This window comes from Pelodiscus sinensis, chromosome 32 (genome assembly GCF_052426305.1).
Source record: "Pelodiscus sinensis isolate ZL-2025 chromosome 32, ASM5242630v1, whole genome shotgun sequence".
NCBI classification, from domain to species: Eukaryota; Metazoa; Chordata; order Testudines; family Trionychidae; genus Pelodiscus; species Pelodiscus sinensis.
Window position 1 is genome coordinate 1,666,271 of NC_143083.1, and position 18,494 is coordinate 1,684,764.

Consider the following 18,494-nt stretch of genomic DNA (forward strand, 5'->3'; position numbering starts at 1 on the left):
CGCGCGGGAGTGCGCACGCGCCGGATGCTGGGACGGGGCGCGCGCAGGGGAAGGGCTAGGGGTCCCTGGGGGGGCGTGGTCTGAGCCGAGCTGCCCCCTGCAGGGACGTGCCGCCGGGCCGGAGCAGCGTGCTGCAGGCCGCGGGCACTGGAGGGCGGGGGGAGCGGGCAGCCCCTGCGGCTGCGGAGACACCCTGGTCCCCAGCGCGGGGTTGCGCTCCCGGCCCCTCGTCCCGGCTCGCATCCTGCCTCTGCTGAGCACCCTCTGCCCTGCTCCTCTCCCTCCCTGAGCTGGGGGCGGGGAGTTGCCGAGGGGGGGTCCCCCCAGTTTTTCCCTGCCAGTGCTCCGGCCCAGGGATGCTGGACCATGGATGCTGCTGGACAGGGAAGTTTGGCCTATAGAGATCCGACCTATAGGGGTACAGGCAGTCCCCGGGTTACGTACAAGATAGGGACTGTAGGTTTGTTCTTAAGTTGAATTTGTATGTAAGTCGGAACTGGTACATATTGTAGGGGAAACTCTAGCCAAACATTTCTCCAGAGCTCAGTTTTATTCTCCCACACCTCACTTCCCTCACTCCTTTATTCTCAAGCTGAGGTGTCTGCTGAGAAAAGCCCTCCGCGGCTCCCTGGTCTGCTGGGGGGGCGCTAGCTTCGCTTCTCCCTGGTCTGCTGGGGGGGGCGCTAGCTTCGCTTCTCCCTGGTCTGCTGGGGGGGCGCTAGCTTCGCTTCTCCCTGGTCTGCTGGGGGGAAGCAGCTAGTGCGGGGTTGCTTCACCCCATTTGTAAGTAGGGATCCGATGTAAGTCGGATCCATGTAACCCGAGGACTGCCTGTATTTCATATTTCCAGGGGAGGCCAACAGCTTCCACAGGCTCCCGGGCAAAGTAGTGGGGACACAGCTCCATGCCCTGGAAGGAGTGTGGCCTTGGGCAGAAGGGATGGAACTGGTGTAGCCAGCCCACAGTGCTACTGGGGCTGTGATGCTGCCCCCCTCCTCCTCCAAGCCCTCAGAGCTGAGGTCCTAAGGCTCTGGTCACCACTGCTGCTGGGAGCCTCTGGTGCCTTTGAATTGTTGGTCCCTGGGGCAACTGCCCCCTTCACCGCACTCCCCCTCCCCCCCATCAGCAGGTCTGCAAATTTCTCCAGAAAAAATGAAAACACTTCAGTTCAAGGTACTCAAGATGTAATTATTCAAAATGTAAACAAAAAAATTTAAAATTGAACTTTCATAGAATCCATGGGCTGGAAGAGACCTCAGGAGGCATCGAGTCCAGCCCCCCGCCCAAAGCAGGACCAACCCCAACTCAATCATCCCAGCCAGGGCTTGGTCAAGTTGGAACTCAAACACCTCTAGGGATGGAGATTCCACCCCCTCCCTAGGGAACCCAGCCCAGCGCTTCACCACCCGCCTAGGGAAAGAGTTTTTCCTAAAACCCAACTTAGGCCTCCCCCACTGCAACCATTGAGTCCATTGCTCCTCATTCTGCCATCTGCCACCACTGAGACCAGCCTCTCTCCATCCTGTTTGGAACCCCCCTTCAGGTAGTTGAAGGCTGCTCTCAAATCCTCCCTCACTCGTCTCTTCTGCAGACTAAAATAAGCCCAAATCCCTGAGCCTCTCTTAGTAGGTTATGTGCTCAATAATTTTGGTTGCCCTCCTTTGGACCCCCTCCAACGCATCCACATCCTTTCTGTAATGGGGGGCCCAGAACTAGACAATACTCCAGATGTAGCCTCACCAGTGCCAAATAAATTGGAATAATTCTCTAGATCTGCTGGAAATGCTCCTCCTAATGCACCCTAATATGCCATTAGCCTCCTTGGCTACAAGGGCGCCCTGTTGACTCATATCCAGCTTCTCATCCATTGTAATCCCCAGGTTTTTTTCTGCCAAACTGCTGCGTAGCCAGTTGGTCCCCAGCCTATAACAGTGTTTGGGATTCTTCAATCCCAAGTGCAGGACTCTCATAAGATTCCTTTTGGCCCAATCCTCCAATTTGTCTAGGTCACTCTGGACCCTATCCCTACCCTCCAGCATATCTACATCTCCCCCTAGTTTCATGTCATCCACACACTTGCTGAAGGTGCAATCCATCCCCTCCTCCAGGTCATTAATAAAGATGTTATACAAAACCAGCCCTAGAACCAATGCTTGGGGCAGCCCGTTTGATTCCAACCGGGCATCAAGTTGTTCACGTTTAGAAATAAAACGATTTCCAGCAGAAGCCAGTGAAATGCCTATGTGACTGTGACACCAAAAATAAAACGGCTCCGCTTTGATGGAGAGACTTCAGGGGCTCAGCACTCATCAGGCCTCTTCTCTTGGCCAAGGCCAGCCAGAACACCTTCTCCTAACCCCCCTAACTCCCATCTTGTCAGCTGGGTTACAAGGAGCTTTTCACCCACATGGAGGGCTCAGAGTGTCCCATGGATCCAGGGCAGCGAGCATTGCTGCTGGCTGGGGGCACGGGCTGGCAGGGGATTGCTAACTGGGTGCCCAGCGGGAGGGGAAATCTCAGAGTCATGCAGGCAGCTCCCAGGGCATGCACCTGGCAGCCCACGCAGCCAGGGAATGTACATTTCCCATCACCAGGAGCAAAGGAAGCTGCTGCTTCAGCCCTGTCAGCCAACAGCACTGCTCGAACCCTCTGCAGAGTGCAAAGCAGCCCCTAGCTTTCCTAAAACAAAAAACAGGACTATGTAGCACTTTAAAGACTAACAAGATGGTTTATTAGATGATGAGCTTTCTGGCCCACGAAAGCTCATCATCTAATAAACCATCTTGTTAGTCTTTAAAGTGCTACATAGTCCTGTTTTATGTTTCAGCTACACCAGCCTAACAGGCTACATTTCTATCCCTAGCTTTCCTGCTTGCATTCCATCCACTATGCTAGGAAACTGGGGTCAGGGGACTTGCTCCTCCCAGTGGTGCCCCTGCCTTAGCCATGCGGGGCAGTTAGGCTCCTGCTCCCAACTTTGCAGGACTGAGGCCTAAGGGCACAGCTCTATCCAGGGTGATTGACGTGAAGGAAGGAGCCAGACAGACGCTTCGCGTTGCACGCCGCCTCCTCCGAACTACATTCTCCTGCGGCTCCACGTGCTGCCCAGCCCAAAACTACATCTCCCATCAGCCCCCGGGCCTGCGCACGCTCAGTGGAGGAGACGAGCCGCAGGAAGATGGAAGGGGGGAGAGAGAGACTCCGGAGTAAGTGAAATTTAACTCGGTAGCCGCATCAAGGGCAGCCGCCTGCGGGAGGAGCGCGCCTGGCCCGGAGGAGGCTCCAGCACCCAAAGGGTTAACTAGCCCCAGTGTCCTGCCTGCCCCGCTGCTGCTGCAGGAGTTGGTGAAACTTCCTGGCAAGTAAGTTTTCTCGCCTGGCAGCTGAGTGGCCAGGCAGGCTTGGGGCTCCCACGCCTGGCTGCAGCCCCTGGACCTGGGTCTTCCCTTGGTGCAGCGGGGAGGGGCCTGGCCCAGACTGAGCGAGCCCTTCTCTTTATGAAGCAACATGCAGGACAATGTAGCACTTTAAAGAGCAACAAGAGCGGTGAGGCTGCGGCTCCCTAGGGCGCAGGCATGGGGCAGCTGGGCTCCCAACACTTCCCAGCCCAGGCGCAATTGTGACCTGCCCCCTGGTATCGCCTTGCAACGGACTGATGCAATCCCCCCGCCTTGTGCCAAGGGAGCCGCACTCAAGTCAGTGCCCAGCAGCCCGGGGGAAGCCTGGCAGGGTCTGATTGCAAAATCTAGGCCTCGCTCATTCCTTTTGCTCCCCAGTCTAATGAAAGCAGCTGGCGCTGGGGACTGTAAGTTTGCAAGGCTCAGCGGTGGTTATGGGGCCAGATTCTGCTCTCAGTGATGCGGTGTAAATCAGGAGTAGCTCCATGGACTTCAGTGGACTCGCTCCTGATTTGCACTGGTGTCAGTGAACCCAGAGTGAGGCCTCGCTGTGTGCATGTCACACTGAGGTGCAATATAAGCAGTGCAATTGAGCACGAGGGGTTTAGCGGGGGCCAGGCCATCTTTACTTCCTGGGTCATCTACACTTCAATCAAGTGCAAGGTTAAAACCAGATGAGCCTCTTTAGGGACAGAGAAAGTGAGTGTGGGGAGGATTTGAGGAGGTTCAGTTCCTCTGGGTATGTCTACACTAGCCCCCTAGTTCGAACTAGGGAGGCCAATGTAGGCACTCGAACTTGCAAATGAAGCCCGGGATTTAAATATCCCCGGCTTGATTTGCATCTTCCCGTCCGGGCACCATTTTTAAATGCCACTAGTCCGGACTAAGGGTACGTCTAGACTACATGCCTCTGTCGCCAGAGGCATGTAGATTAGGCTACCAGACATAGGAAAATGAAGCGGCGATTTAAATAATCGCTGCTTCATTTAAATTTACATGGCTGCCGCGCTGAGCCGACAAACAGCTGATCAGCTGTTTGTCGGCTCAGCGCAATAGTCTGGCCGCGTGGGTGTCGACATCAAAGGTATTTGTCAACCACCCAGGTATGCCTCTTGGGATGAGGTAAATTTAAATAATCGCTGCTTCATTTTCCTATGTCTGGTAGCCTAATCTACATGCCTCTGGAGACAGGCATGTAGTCTAGACGTACCCTAACTGCCCAAAGCTACACGCGGCAGTGAAACGGCAATTTGAACTAAGTCCTTAGTTCGAATTACCTGTTACTCTTCCTGGAATGAGGTGTAACAGGTAATTCGAACTAAGGACTTAGTTCAAATTACTGTTTAACTGCCACGTGTAGCTGCGGGCACTTAGTCCGGACTAGTGGCATTTAAAAATGGCGACCGGACGGGAACATGCAAACAAAGCCGGGGATATTTAAATCCCGGGCTTCATTTGCAAGTTCGAGTGCCTACATTAGCCTCCCTAGTTCGAACTAGGGGGCTAGTGTAGACAGACCCTCTGAGATAATCAGGCCCTTGGTGTCTCAGCCTGAGCTGCCAGTGTCTGTGGCCTCCTTTTCAAAATGTATGTGCCTCAGTTTCCCCACCTGTAAACAGGGACAGTGAGGCTGACCAGCCTGACGGGAGGGCCTTGTGAGACTTTGTTCATTCCTGAGCATAAAGTGCCGTGCATCAGAAACTGATTGTGTGCAGACGCCCGGCATTGTGTGCTGGCCGGCATCTTACTCCCATTGATTTCCATTCCTCACTGCCATGGCACTGGAGACGCTATGGCTTCCATGGCAGGACCAGGTTAGCAGCTGCCTGTGTTAATCCAGTGCAACCGTTCCCAGCCTCTGCTGCTTCCTTCCCTTCCGACGACGGGGGGCTGGATACTCTGTGGGCTTTGCTCAGGGGGGCTCTGCTTAGAATCTGGTCTGTGAAGCTGTCTCCACTTTCCCGTTCAGTCCTGCCCGCGTCTAACCTCGAATGCCTCTTTCCTTCTCTTCTCAGTGTAGGGCGAGTTTCTTTTTCCCCACCTGGGCAGGAGCGACCATGACAGACGATGGCATGGACTTCCAAACCGACGCGTGCCCAGGGCCTGGCGCTGCCAGCCGCAGCCGCAGCCTTTGCGGGGAGCTCCTGGAGCCGCCCGCCATGGCCCTGGAGGAAGGTGCCTTACCAGCACTGGCCATGCCAGCAGCCTCTGAGGAAAACCCGCACGGTCTGCAGCCGCCGGAATCCCCCTTCAGTGCCCTGTGCTCTGGCCTGAACTCTGCTGCAGCTGGGGCTGAGCTGCCTCTCCATGCAGCCGCCATGGAGCCACCTGCCTGCGAGGGGACCCTGGGGGGCCTGCAGAGCCCTGGTTCCTCAGACCTCCCGGACGCTGGGGAAGCACGTGAGGAGGCGTGCAGGGTCCCGGGAGGGGGGATGGACGCTGCTGCAGCTGGGAGTGATTCTGGCTGTCCCAGAGCCCTGGCCAGCACAGAGCAGAGCGACCTGGTTTGCATGGACCTGGATGAGGCGCCTGAGGCCCACCTGGGAAGGGAGGAATGGGCTGAGACCGTGGGGGAGGATGGCCAGTCGGAGATCCAGGGCCTCCTCACCCAGCTCCAGTCCCTCAGCCCCAGCTTCCATGACGACTTGCCTGCCTCGGAGGGCGACCCGCTGCTGGCATCGGACTGTGGCGCGGGGCCTCATGGGGGAGAGGTGCCACTTCCCCACAGACGAGCCGTTGGCTGCTGCCAGGGCCTGCCGGGCGAATGCTCTCCCTGCCTGCTGCACGTGGCCACGGGGAGAGGCCTGGGGGTGCTGCCCTGCCGTGCCCGGTGCTCTACCAGCTCCCGGAGGAGCCAGGAGAGCCATGGCCTGCTCTTTGCAGAGGCTGACCGGGAGGACTTGCTGAGCCTCCTGCACCATGAGGGGGGCCTCCCTGCAGAGGGGAGTGAGGAGACCCCCCTAGCCAGGTCAGACAGCCTGGCTGGGAGCGACGCGGCGGCCCTGCTACACCGAGAGAGCCCGGTGGCCCGGCAGATGGAGGAGGCTGCTTCGCAAGCAGGCAGCCCTCAGGCAGAAGGCTCCTGCCGGTGGTATCGGACACGGGGAGCCTGTGAGGAAGACCCTGCCTGTGCGACTCCGGGCAGTCGGGACAGCTCCCCAGAGCCTGTGTGGGCGGCCATGTCTGCCCCTCCCAGCCAGGGCCCAGACCAGGCCCCCCACGGGAGCACGGCCGTGAGTGCTTTGCAGGCTGCTGGGGGTGCCCTGGGCTGGGGCTGGGCTCCGCTACCTCTGGGTGGCAGGCCTGGAGCTGAGCCCTTTACCACATCCCCTGGCAACCGCTCTGCAGAGCGGCTGTGAGTCAGCCCTTGGCATGAGAGCCCCAGGCCGGGGGGAGGGGAGCAGATGCCCCCGGCACCCTGCTGTGCGTGAGGCATTCCCGAGGGCAGCTGGTAGATCTAGGTGCTGCCGCCCAGCGGGGAGGACACAGCCACAGAGCCCGGCCAGGCCTGGTCTGGACCCTCTCAGGGCCCAGGGACGAGGTCTGTTCTCCACCGGGTCTGCCCCACGTGTGTCACCCAGATGGACTGGCACAGGCAGAGCAGCTCTGCAGGTGCATGAAGGGCTGGCAGCAGGTTCCTGTCCCCACTCCCTGGGCTGTGAGCTACCCCAGTGACCTCCTCCCTGGCATGCTGCCCATAGACTTCCAGCAGCCTTGGCCTCCCCTTGCTCATCACCCTGCTCCCACCTCTGCCCAGGGAGCTGCCCTCTGGCGTTGTCCCCTTTGGCTGCTGCCCAGCGCCGTGCCCTTGGCTGGAGGCGGCTGGCAGGGCCCTGGCTGCTGCTTGACCTGGCCTAGCCCTCACTGATCTGTCACTGCTTTGCAGGCTAAAGAAGCCTTGGCATCCTATCCAGCCTTCAAAGAGGGTGAGTGACTCGTTTGCGTGTCCCGGGTGCCCTGTCTCCCCAGCCTCTGGGCCATGGTGCAGATGGTAGCTGCTCCCAGGTGCTGTGCAAGGAAGCGGGGGGCGTGTGTCTTTCGCTGCCCTGGCTCACTGCAGGAGGGTTCTGGCTGTGTAGCCCTGGGCGAAGGGCCAGCATGGGGAGGGACTAGGGGCGTAAAATGTTGATTATTTGGCTAATCGAATAGTCAATGCATCGACTGTTCGATTAGTTGATAAGGGCGCATCCCCCTTGGAAGTGTAGTGGCAGCTGTTGCTACGCTTCGAAGGCGAAACCTGCGGGGAGCTTGTCCCATGCTGGTCCCGCGCTCGCTGCGGCGTTTCAAAGCGGCAGCACTGCATGGAGCCTGGTCCCTAGCTGACCCCGGACTCCACACGGTGCTGCCGCTTTGAACCCTGGGCTGCCCGCAGCATTTCAAAGCGGCAGCACTGCATGGAGCCTGGTCCCCAGCTGACCCCGGACTCCTCACGGTGCTGCCGCTTTGAACCCTGGGCTGCCCGCAGCATTTCAAAGCGGCAGTGCGGCGTGGAGCCCGGGTCCTGCGCGGCACTGCCGCTTTCAAGCATCCCCTCCCCCCCACTGACTCTTTCTGATAGAGGCAGCAAGTGGGGGGAAGCGACTAGTCGACTAGCCTGTCGACTCTCCAATAAGCATTTGCTTATCGACTAGCCGTTCACGTCCCTAGTGAGGACACAGGGTCCAACCTTGCTCCAGTTGTGCCTTTGTGAAATGGGCTTGGGGGTCCCAGCTGTGTCCCTGCGCTGCGTAACCTTCCTCACAGCTCTCTGGGACGGGTCCCCGGGTCCCGCCACAGCGGGGGGGGGGGCTGGCTGCTGCCCTGTGTGGGTGAGGGGCAGGGGGCACCCAGCAGCACCTGAAGGACAAGGAGATGCCCTGGGGACCTGGTATTCGCAGCCCCAAGGGAGGGCAGAGGTGAGGTTCTGGCCCTGTGGAATGGGGCAGTGCCCACAGGGAGCTCACTGGTGGGTGTCCTGGAGAGCAAGAAGCGTGAAACCCCAGCAAGCACCACTTCTGCTGGCAGCCAGCCACCGGCTGGGCCCCAGCCCTGCTGCTTGAGCCTGGCCAGGGGCTGTGTGAGGAGAGGGGCACAGGCTGGGAGTTCTGCCATGGCGGGTTCAGGGCTGTGGAGCGGGGGCACCGTGCCCAGGCTGTGGGGATGGGAGCAGAAGCATGGCAGGGCGCTCTCTGGCTTTCGGTGGAGGAGGGGGCGGGGAGTCGGGCACTGAGAGGCAGGGGGTAGCCTGACCCCCAGCCAGGAGGGGAGGTTGCTGAAAGAGACCCTGGCAGTCAGCAGCAGCTGGGCCTGGCTTCAGCCTGGGGTCACAGGCCGTGGCAGTGGAAGGGACGGGAGGAGCCGTGGCCAACGCCCGCCTCTGGCTTCTCAGTGGCAGGTCCCTGCGAGCCAGAGGACCTCCTGGATGGAGTGATCTTCGGAGCAAAGTATCTGGGCTCCACCCAGCTGGTCTCGGAGAGGAACCCCCCCACCAGTGTCCACATGGCGCAGGCCCAGGAGGCCATGGACAGGATCAAGGTGGGTGTGGGTGCTGGGTGAGCCGGGCGGTCGCTAGTGCAAGTGGACGCTGCCACCTGCATCTGTTCGGTGGCACCCAGCCCTGTGGGCAGAGACTGCTGAGATGAGCCCCTGCCTGGCACGAGCTGATTTTCACCCACCGGGAGCCTCAGTGCCCCCATCGATGCAGCTGAGGAGGTGCCCTCGCCATGCACGGAGCACTGCATGCGCCCTGGGCTCCCTGCTGCCCGCCCTGCACTGCACTGCAGGAAACTCCTGAGCTCGCTGGCCTGGCACAGCAGCGGGTCAAGGGGAGCAGGCTCCCCGGGCTGCTCTGCCTGGGACAGCAGGGCGAAGCTGGGCGCGCCGTGAGCGGCTGCCTGCATTTGCATCGCCTTCTCACCCGCCCCGGCTAGTGCAGTCGGCAGCTGGGCACGTGAGCTCCCCGAGGTTTATCCTGTTTGTACTGGGAGCTGGTGTGAAGAGCAGGGAAAGCAGGTCACTCCGGGGTGCGTTTGCGGCAGGGAGCTGAGCGCCCACTGGCTGGGTGGAAGGGGTTGGGGGGATTCGAACAGGGTTCCCACAGAGGGGGAAGGGATCAGGAGACCTGAGTTCCAGTCCCACGGCTGACACAAGGCAAGGCCTCCCTGTGCCCCAGTTTACCCCGTTAAGAGGCTGATCCATCCCTCTTGCATGGTCTGTGTGAAGTGCTCCGTGGGGGTGCTGAGATGAGGTACCGGAAGGCAGGGAAACCCAGTCCGTTACCTAGCTGCTGTTAGCCAGTGCGCTGTGAATTCTAGAACCAGGCTGCATGTTCACGGAGACTCATTGAGGGGAGACTGGGGCACGGAGTGAGGTGGTGACTTACCCTTGGCCCAGCTGGGACTAGAGCCCGGGAGTCCTGGCTCCGTCGCTTTCTGTGCCATGGGGCTACTGGCAAGCATCCACACTGGCGCTTTTTCCTTACTGTGCTGCAGGCGCCAGATGGGGAATCCCAGCCCATGACCGAGGTGGATCTGTTTGTCTCCACCCAGAGGATCAAGGTGCTGACGGCCGACTCACAGGTGTGTAGGAAAGGGGATGTCGTTCCAGGGCCCGGGTCACCTCTGCTAGGAGAACCGGCTTGTGCCTGTTAGAATCTCTCCCCACGAGGTGTCCCCATCTCTGCACCACGCTCCCTCTGACTCGGACCAGGGTGCTTGGCCTAGGCAGAAAAGCAGCCTGAGGCTGTGTGTGAATGTGCTTCAGTTACCTGCGACCCCACCTGATAAAGGGGCTTTCCTCCAGGAGGATCCCACAGCTGCAGCCAAAATGCAGCCACCTCTGGGGTGGGCCTGCACAATGATAAGCTTGCATGTAAAGGGAAAGCTTATCGTCTTTGTATGTTCCTTAGGATTCCTCTAGGTAGAGGTGTGCTGGGGCAGAGCCCCCTGTGCACGCTCCTAATCTAATCTAAGCCTGGTTTATATTGACCGATCACTGAGTCGCATCAGCATGCGACAGGTGTCGGTCTCAGTGTGCGTGTGGCTGCCTTCCGGACGAGTAGAGAGCCGATGTGGGTTGGGTTTCTCCTTTGCAACCACCAGGCCCATGTAGTCAGGTCTCTGGAGGTGCAGGACCCCCCAGTTCTTGGTTGAAGGCATGTCCAACCTGTAACTCAGAAGAGGGTTCTCCCAACTGTGTGGTGGGTGTTTGAGTGGAATAGCCACCAGAGCCACAGGCTGTCCAAGGACCCTTCCCTCTGCTGCGTTCACTGGGCTCCCTGCGTCTGGAGCCTGGGCACTCCAGCGAGACTGCCCCGGGCAGCAGGGTCACTGAACGTTGAATCGCTCACCCCCCAGAAGGCCATGATGGACCATCCCCTCCAGACAATCTCCTACATCGCGGACATCGGCACCATCCTCGTGGTGATGGCGCGCAGGAAGCTGCCACGGCGGGCAGACGCCTCGGGAGAGAAGCGGCTTTACAAGATGATCTGCCACGTCTTCCATTCCACTGATGTGAGTCGGAGCCGGGCGGGGCCTTGGGCGGAGCTTTACACAGGCAGCGAGCCTGGAGCTCTGGATCCCAGTCCGATCCCAGGGCCAGCAGGTGTCATGAGCTGGGGGTTCTCAGCTTGGCCTGGAGGCAACTCATTTGCACTTGTCCCTGCTGCTGTGCAGGGCCTGTGCCTGGTGCCTCAGTAACCCTCATCTCCGGCCACCTTGGCTCGGGCTGGAGACAGGAGAGCACCACCCGGGGGTTCTCTGGGCTGTAGAATCCCAGGCCAGGGGGGAGGGAAGATGTTTGGGGGTGTCTGTGCCATAGAGGGGGCCCTGGCTGGGGGGTGTCTGTGCCATAGAGGGGGCCCTGGCTGGGGGCTGGGGGAGGGGAGAGGCATGGGGGTGTCTGTGCCATAGAGGGGGCCCTGGCTGGGGGTGTCTGTGCCATAGAGGGGGCCCTGGCTGGGGGTGTCTGTGCCATAGAGGGGGCCCTGGCTGGGGGCTGGGGGAGGGGAGAGGCATGGGGGTGTCTGTGCCATAGAGGGGGCCCTGGCTGGGGGCTGGGGGAGGGGAGAGGCATGGGGGTGTCTGTGCCATAGAGGGGGCCCTGGCTGGGGGGTGTCTGTGCCATAGAGGGGGCCCTGGCTGGGGGCTGGGGGAGGGGAGAGGCATGGGGGTGTCTGTGCCATAGAAGGGGCCCTGGCTGGGGGCTGGGGGAGGGGAGAGGCATGGGGGTGTCTGTGCTATACATGGGGCTGGAGGCATCACATCCCCCCCCCCCGCTGCACTAGCAGGTTTGGCTGTGCCGTGGACGGGCTGGCAGACAGGTTAGCTTTGTCCTGCATGGTGGGGTGTGAGGGGATGGAGCCCTGCCCTGGGGTAACCTCGGGCGTCTCCTCCTGCAGGCGCAGCTCATTGCTCAGGCCATCGGGCAGGCCTTCAGCCTGGCTTACCAGCAGGTGCTGCAGGCCAGCGGCATCGACCCGAGCCAGCTGTGCCCCCGCCAGGACAGCTGTGCCCTGGAGAGCCGGGAGCTGCACAACGGGGACCTGGCCCACTTCTCCAAGCAGGAGAACTGCAGGGACGTAAGGGCCACCGGCAGGGGCGGGATAGGGCGGGTTCCCTGGCACCTCACGCTCCAGCTGAGCTCCGTGCAGGGCAGAGCCTCGTGTGCTTCACCCACCAGGGCCTCCCTTCTCCCTATGGCATCACTGTGCTTCCCCTGCCCTCCCAGGGCCAGTGCTGCACCCACCCCTCCGGGATCTGGGTCTGGAGTAGCCATGAGCCACCCCGTGCTCTTGGGGCCTGCGCCGGAGCCTGCTCCTGGCTCTGCAGTGTTCTCTGTGCCGGCCCCGAGAGTCCCTTGGGCCCACCCGGCTCACCGGGCCCTGCTCTGCCCGGCCAGCCAGCCCCAAGAGTCCCCCTGGGCCTGCCCTGCTCTGCCCGGCCAGCCAGCCCCAAGAGTCCCCTGGGCCCACCCGGCTCACTGGGCCCTGCTCTGCCGGCCAGCCAGCCCCAAGAGTCCCCCTGGGCCCACCTGGCTCACCGGGCCCTGCTCTGACCGGCCAGCCAGCCCCAAGAGTCCCCTGGGCCCGCCCGGCTCACTGGGCCCTGCTCTGCCCGGCCAGCCAGTCCCAAGAGTCCCCCTGGGCCCACCTGGCTCACCGGGCCCTGCTCTGCCCAGCCAGCCAGCCCCAAGAGTCCCCCTGGGCCCACCTGGCTCACCGGGCCCTGCTCTGCCCGGCCAGCCAGCCCTGAGAGTCCCCTGGGCCCACCCGGCTCACTGGGCCCTGCTCTGCCCGGCCAGCCAGCCCCAAGAGTCCCCTGGGCCCACCCGGCTCACTGGGCCCTGCTCTGCCCGGCCAGCCAGCCCCAAGAGTCCCCCTGGGCCCACCCGGCTCACTGGGCCCTGCTCTGCCCGGCCAGCCAGCCCCAAGAGTCCCCTGGGCCCGCCCGGCTCACTGGGCCCTGCTCTGCCCGGCCAGCCAGCCCCAAGAGTCCCCTGGGCCCACCCAGCTCACTGGGCCCTGCTCTGCCCGGCCAGCCAGCCCCGAGAGTCCCCTGGGCCCGCCTGGCTCACTGCTGTGCCTGGCCTGCAGATCTGCATCCACAAGCAGAAGGGGGAGATCCTTGGCGTAGCTGTCGTGGAGTCGGGCTGGGGCTCCATCCTGCCCACCGTGGTCATCGCCAACCTCATGCACGGAGGCCCAGCGGAGAAGTGTGGGGAGCTGAGCATCGGGGACCGGCTCATGTCCGTCAATGGGACCAGCTTGGTGGGGCTGCCCCTCGGCACCTGCCAGAACGTCATCCGGGTGAGGAGGGGAGGTTGGAGGGATAGTGGCGAGGGAGGGGGATGGGGCGGGGTTGATGGGGATAGTGGAGTGAACCTGGGAGGACTGCGAGGAGGGGGCACTGAAGGGTGGGGGTTGGGGAGGGGCAAGGGGAACAGTTCCTGAGGCCGCGTAGCAGCCCCCTTTCCATCGGAGGCGCTCAGCCCAGTGCGCTCCATGCTGAGGGACCTGAGAGCCGGTGCAGGAGGCTGCAGCTGGATGGGGGTGGAGCAGGGCTGGAGCCACCCTGCCAGGGAGCGGGCTGGGTCCAGGAGCCCCCATGAGCAGCTAGGTCGGGGTGCAGGGAGACCTGCCCGACTAAGCCTGCAAGCATCTGCCAGCAGGGAACCCAGGCGACCTGACTCCCAGTGCCCGGGCTGATTTCTCTGCCGGAGTTTCTGCCTCGTGGGAGGCTGGTGAAGGACCCAGCCATGCGCTGGCCCTGGGAGGATCAACCTCAGACTCAGGCCCTGGTGTTTGGGATGGGAGCCTAAGGGAAGCTGCCTCTGGGGGGGTGTCCCTGAGTGGAGGATGGGCAAGCCCAGCACTGCCCAGTGTGAGGAGCACACCTGTACTGGGGCTAGGGTGTGGGGAGAAGAGGGCAGCATGGCCTAGCGGTTAGAGCGGGGCAAGCCAGACTCGGACACCTGGGTTCTTTTCCTTGACCTGCAGTATGGCCTGGGGCAAGACTGAGCCTCGGTTTCCCCTCCTCTAAATATAATTTGACACCCTGCGGATAAGGCATGGAGCACAGGGGCCATGTTCTGTGCTGCCCACTGGGTGTTCAGCTGCCCTGTGTCTGCCTTGCGGACGGGCTGCCCTGACAGCTTCCATCAGGGCCCCTGCGGCACTAACGCACCCTCCTCCCCCGCCCCGGCAGGACCTGAAATCGCAGACGGAGGTGACGCTGAGCATCGTGCACTGCCCGCCTGTCACCACCGCGATCGTCCGCCGGCCCGACTCCAAGTACCCCCTGGGCTTCTGTGTGGAGGACGGCATCGTGAGTGGGGGGGCCCTGGGGCGAGAACCGGTGGGCTCAGCGGCTGGCTCTGCTCGAGCCTGGGAGAACCTCCAGGCAGCCACGGAGCTGCGGGCGCCTGGCCCGGGGCTGCCTGGTTCCAGGAGAGCGAGGGAATCGCTGGGGCTGGTTGCGTGGGGGCACCGGCTGTAGGTGGGGAGGGACATACAGTGAGGCCCGAGCGCGTTGCCCCAGGGCGCTGAGCGCCTGCAGTCTCCCTGTGCTCCCCCCGCACGGCCGTTGCTGCGTCCCCGCTCCCTGGCGCTGTCCTGCTGCTCCCATGGCTCGGAACCAGGACTCCAGGAACAAACCCGCTGCCGTGGCCCAGAGCGAGCAGCGGGGATGCTGTGCAGTGTGCGGGCCGAGGAGCCCGAGGGAGGGAAGGGCGAGCTTTGGGGGGGGGGGGGCGCGCTGGGCAGGGGCTAGTCTGCTCTCACCGGCACCCCCTGCTGTCAGATCTGCAGCCTGATGCGCGGGGGGATAGCAGAGCGAGGCGGCATCCGCGTGGGCCATCGCATCATTGAGATCAATGGGCGGAGCGTGGTGGCCACCCCGCACGAGAAGATCATCCAGATCCTCACGCAGGCCGTCAGCGAGGTGAGCGGGCCAGGCCCCCTGCCCTGTCGGGGCTGGTGTGAGGCAGATGCCAGCCCTGAGCCCCCTGCCTTGGCTTTGGGGAGGAAGAAGCAGATATGGAGCAGACCACTGCCATAGCAGGGGGAGTCTGATGTGGGACAGACCCTGCCCTGTTGGGAGGGGGGGCTCACTCCCATCCTGTGGCTCCTGACCCATCTCTTGTAGGAGTAGATGTGGGGCTCACTCCCCCCAGTTTGTTTCCCAGCCTTTGGTGGTGACTGGAGGCCTAACAGTGAAAGTAGGAAAAACAGAAGTTAAAAATCACTTAGAAAAGTTCAATGTCTGCAAGTCGCCGGGCTTGATGAAATGCAGCCTAGAATACTCAGGGAGCTGCTAGAGGAGGTATCTGAGCCTTTCGTGATCATCTGTGGAAAGTCATGGAAGTCGGGAGAGATCCCAGAAGACTGGGATAAGGGGAATAAGGGCAGCCCAGGCCGCTTAGCTTCTGTGTCAGGAAAGATAATGGAGCACGAATGGTCTTAATTCAAAATGATCTAGATAACAGTGACCTGGGAGAAATGCTCTGAGGTAAAGAGGATGAAGTTCAATAAGGACAAATGCAAAGGACTCCACTTAGGGAGGAACAATCCGTTTCACACACAGGCTGTGTCTACACTGGGCCACTTATTCCGGAAAATCAGCCGCTTTTCCGGAATAAGCTGCGAGCTGTCTACACTGACCCTTGAATTTCCGGAAAAGCAACGATGCTCTACTGTACAAAATCAGCTGCTATTCCGGAAAAACTATTCTGCTCCCACTCGGGCATAAGTCCTTATTCCGGAACACTGTTCCGGAAAAGGGCCAGTGTAGACAGCCCAGTAGTCTTTTCCGGAAAAAAGCCCCAATCGCGAAAATGACGATCGGGGCTCTTTTCCGGAAAAGCGCGTCTACATTGGCCACAGATGCTTTTCCGGAAAAAGGGCTTTTCCAGAAAAGCAGCCTGCCAATGTAGACACTCCTTTTCCGGAAAAACTTAAAACAGAATAGTATTCCGTTTTAAGCAGTTCCGGAAATTCATGCCAGTGTAGACACAGCCATTCAGAATGGGAAGTGACTGTGTAGGAGGGAGTACTGCAGAAAGGGATCTAGGGGTCATAGTGGGCCACAAGGTAAATAGGAGTCAAAAGTGACATTTCAATAAAAAGCAAACCTGATTCTGGGCTGCATTAACAGGAGTGTCGTGAGCAAGACACGAGAAGTCATTCTCCTGCTCCACTCTAGACCTAAACTGGAGTATTGTGTCCATTTCTGGGCACCACATTTCAGGAAGGATGTGGACCAATTGGAGAAGGTCCAGAGAAGAACAACAAAAATGATGAAAGGTCTAGAAAACATGGCCTATGGAGGAAGACTGAAAGAACTGGGCTTGTTTAGTTTAGAGAAGAGAAGACAGAGGGGATATGACAGTTTCAAGTACCTAAAAGGTTGTTAAAAGGAGGGAGAAAAATTCTCAACATCTGAGGATAGAACAAGAAGCAGTGGGTTTAAATTGCAGCAAGGAAGGTTTAGGTTGGACACTAGGGCTACGTCTACACTGGCATGATTTTCCGAAAATGCTTTTAACGGAAAAGATTTCCATTAAAGCATTTTCGGAAAAGCACGTCTAGATTGGCAGGATGCTTTTCCGTAAAAGCACTTTTTGCGGAAAAGCGTCCGTGGCCAATCTAGACGCGGTTTTCTGCAAAAAAGCCCCGATCGCCATTTTCGCATGTGCTGTTTACACTGGCCCTTTTGCGCAAAAGTCTTTCGGAAAAGACTTTTGCCCGAACGGGAGCAGCGTAGTATTTCCGGAAAGCACGGACGATCTTACATGAGATCGTCAGTGCTTTTCCGGAAATTCAAGCAGCCAGTGTAGACAGCTGGCACGTTTTTCCGGAAAATCAGATGATTTTGCGGAAAAACTTGCCAGTCTAGACACAGCCTAGGAGAAACTTCCTAGCTGTCAGGGTGGTTAAGCACTGGAATGAATTGCCTAGGGGGGTGTGGAATCTCTCATCGCTGGAGATATGTAAGAGCAGGTTGGATATGCATCGGGGATGATCTAGATGGTACGAGGTCTGGACTTGATGACTCTCAAGGTCCCTTCCAGTCCTAGTGTTCTAGGATTCCCGGTTCTGCTCTGCAGTGGGCGGGATCCCTAGTCACACGACTGGTTAAAACACCTTGTCTGCCTGGACTGTGGGAGCAAAGCCTTTCCGCCTGCAGCTCCCACTGCCCCTCCTCTGCCTGCATCCCCCTGCCAAGGGCTGCGACTCGTTCTTACCAGCTGCCCTTCTCTGCCTGCAGGTCAGCTCAGGAGCTGCCGGCACTAACTGAGGTGCAGGTGGTGCATGGCAGGGTCCCCGAGGAGCTTTCTGCTCTCGCCATCTACAGGCTAGCAGGGTTACATTTCCTGGAGTGGCAAGTGATGGCTGTTTACCCTCACCTGTGCCTGAGCCCTGGGCAGCTGGCAGGGTTAACCTGGGACTCCCAGCCAGCTAGCCTGAGCTCCCCTGCAAGCAGGATTCTGCTAAGAACTGTTGGTCTTTTCTCGCAGGTCCTCCTGTTTGCCCCTTAACCTGGGCAGGACACTCCATCTCCTGCCCGACCTGCTTTGTGCGGGTAGCTGTGCCTGGTTAAACCAGCAGCTCCGCCCCACCCCACAGATGGCTGCATATGTCCCAGCCCATGGGAGGCTGGAGCAGATCCCACCCAAGTGCGTGTCTGAACAGAGTCCTCCCAGCTGATTCACTCTCTCTCACTCCAGGTCCACATCAAGACCATGCCGGCCTCCACCTACCGGTTACTGACCGGCCAGGAGCAGCCCATCTTCCTCTGAAGGGCGGAGTTTGCATTACCAAGCTGGATCTGCAGCAGCTGCCTGGCTTTGGGGCCCTGGCCTGGAGCAGCTGCCCCCAAGGGAAGGACAGGCAACATCTCCGGTTCCCTTGAGGCTGCTGGGGGCCAGATCCTGCCACTTTTCTTCTCGTACAGGGACCCACAAGGCAACCCCCACCATATACCCGCTGGCCTTTTCTGGGGGTGCTCTGCCTGGCCTCCCCAGGGGGGGCTTCAGACCAGGCCTTAACCCACGTTTGGACAGGGTGAGAGACCCAAACTTGGCTCCTCTCCTGGGCCTCTGTATGCTCAGCCCCTTGTGTCCTGTCTCACAGGGCGGAGTGGGGCCTGGGGAACGCAAGCTGCTTCCTTTGCCCCAGTGCCTTAGTGTGGTGGGCTGGGCCTGAGCCTGAGCCAGCAGGGCCAGAGGTGCTGTCGGGGGGGAGGGGTTGCCTGCACCCGCACTCAAAGGGAAGCGGCAGGAGCCATGGTGTGCCTGCTCTATCGGCCAGACTCCAGGGCCTGGGGGCACATCCGGCTGAAGCCGGCAGCAGTGGCCTGGTGGAGCACAGGAGAAAGGGACTGTGCTGTGGGCAGTGATCCTTCCCTGCTGCTGGAAAGCCACCCCTGCCCACCGGCGCGGCTGGGGCTGGCCCTGGGGAAGGTGCTGGGCCCAGCATGAGAGGAGGGGGGGAGGTTTGACAGCTGGGGTAACCGCAGTAACAGCTTCTTGCTACTGGCCTGCGCTGTGATTTTAACCTGTACTGCCTGCTGCTGTGGGAATAAAGGCTGACGTGTCCTGCACTGACCTGCGTGGGGG

At 60.4% G+C, this 18,494-nt stretch overlaps 1 protein-coding gene across 3 annotated transcripts; it reads left to right on the forward strand.

Annotated features, from left to right (window-relative positions):
- Nucleotides 1-3,072: 3,072 nt before the first annotated feature.
- On the forward strand, nt 3,073-18,478 carry APBA3 (amyloid beta precursor protein binding family A member 3). 3 transcript variants are annotated; one of them, XM_006132600.5, is made up of 11 exons: nt 3,139-3,362; nt 5,414-6,631; nt 7,285-7,324; nt 8,767-8,912; nt 9,869-9,955; nt 10,733-10,891; nt 11,779-11,958; nt 12,973-13,185; nt 14,084-14,203; nt 14,678-14,818; nt 17,604-18,478. In XM_006132600.5, exons 2-11 carry the CDS (start codon nt 5,456-5,458, stop codon nt 17,673-17,675), a joined length of 2,334 nt encoding a protein of 777 aa, XP_006132662.3. In that variant the 5' UTR covers nt 3,139-3,362; nt 5,414-5,455; the 3' UTR covers nt 17,676-18,478. The 3 variants fall into 3 exon arrangements, with proteins under 3 accessions (XP_089631076.1, XP_089631075.1, XP_006132662.3); XM_089774950.1 differs by having other exon boundaries at nt 3,073-3,206; nt 11,779-13,185; XM_089774949.1 differs by having other exon boundaries at nt 3,138-3,362; nt 11,779-13,185.
- The last annotated feature ends 16 nt before the right edge of the window (nt 18,479-18,494 follow it).

Excerpts from the sequence above, each read along its gene's own strand:
- APBA3 (XM_089774950.1), top strand. The coding sequence starts at position 5,456 with ATGACAGACGATGGCATGGACTTCCAAACCGACGCGTGCCCAGGGCCT. Across the intron at positions 9,956-10,732 it reads TGCTGACGGCCGACTCACAG|AAGGCCATGATGGACCATCC; the intron begins GTGTGTAGGAAA and ends CTCACCCCCCAG. Across the intron at positions 13,186-14,083 it reads CCTGCCAGAACGTCATCCGG|GACCTGAAATCGCAGACGGA; the intron begins GTGAGGAGGGGA and ends CCGCCCCGGCAG.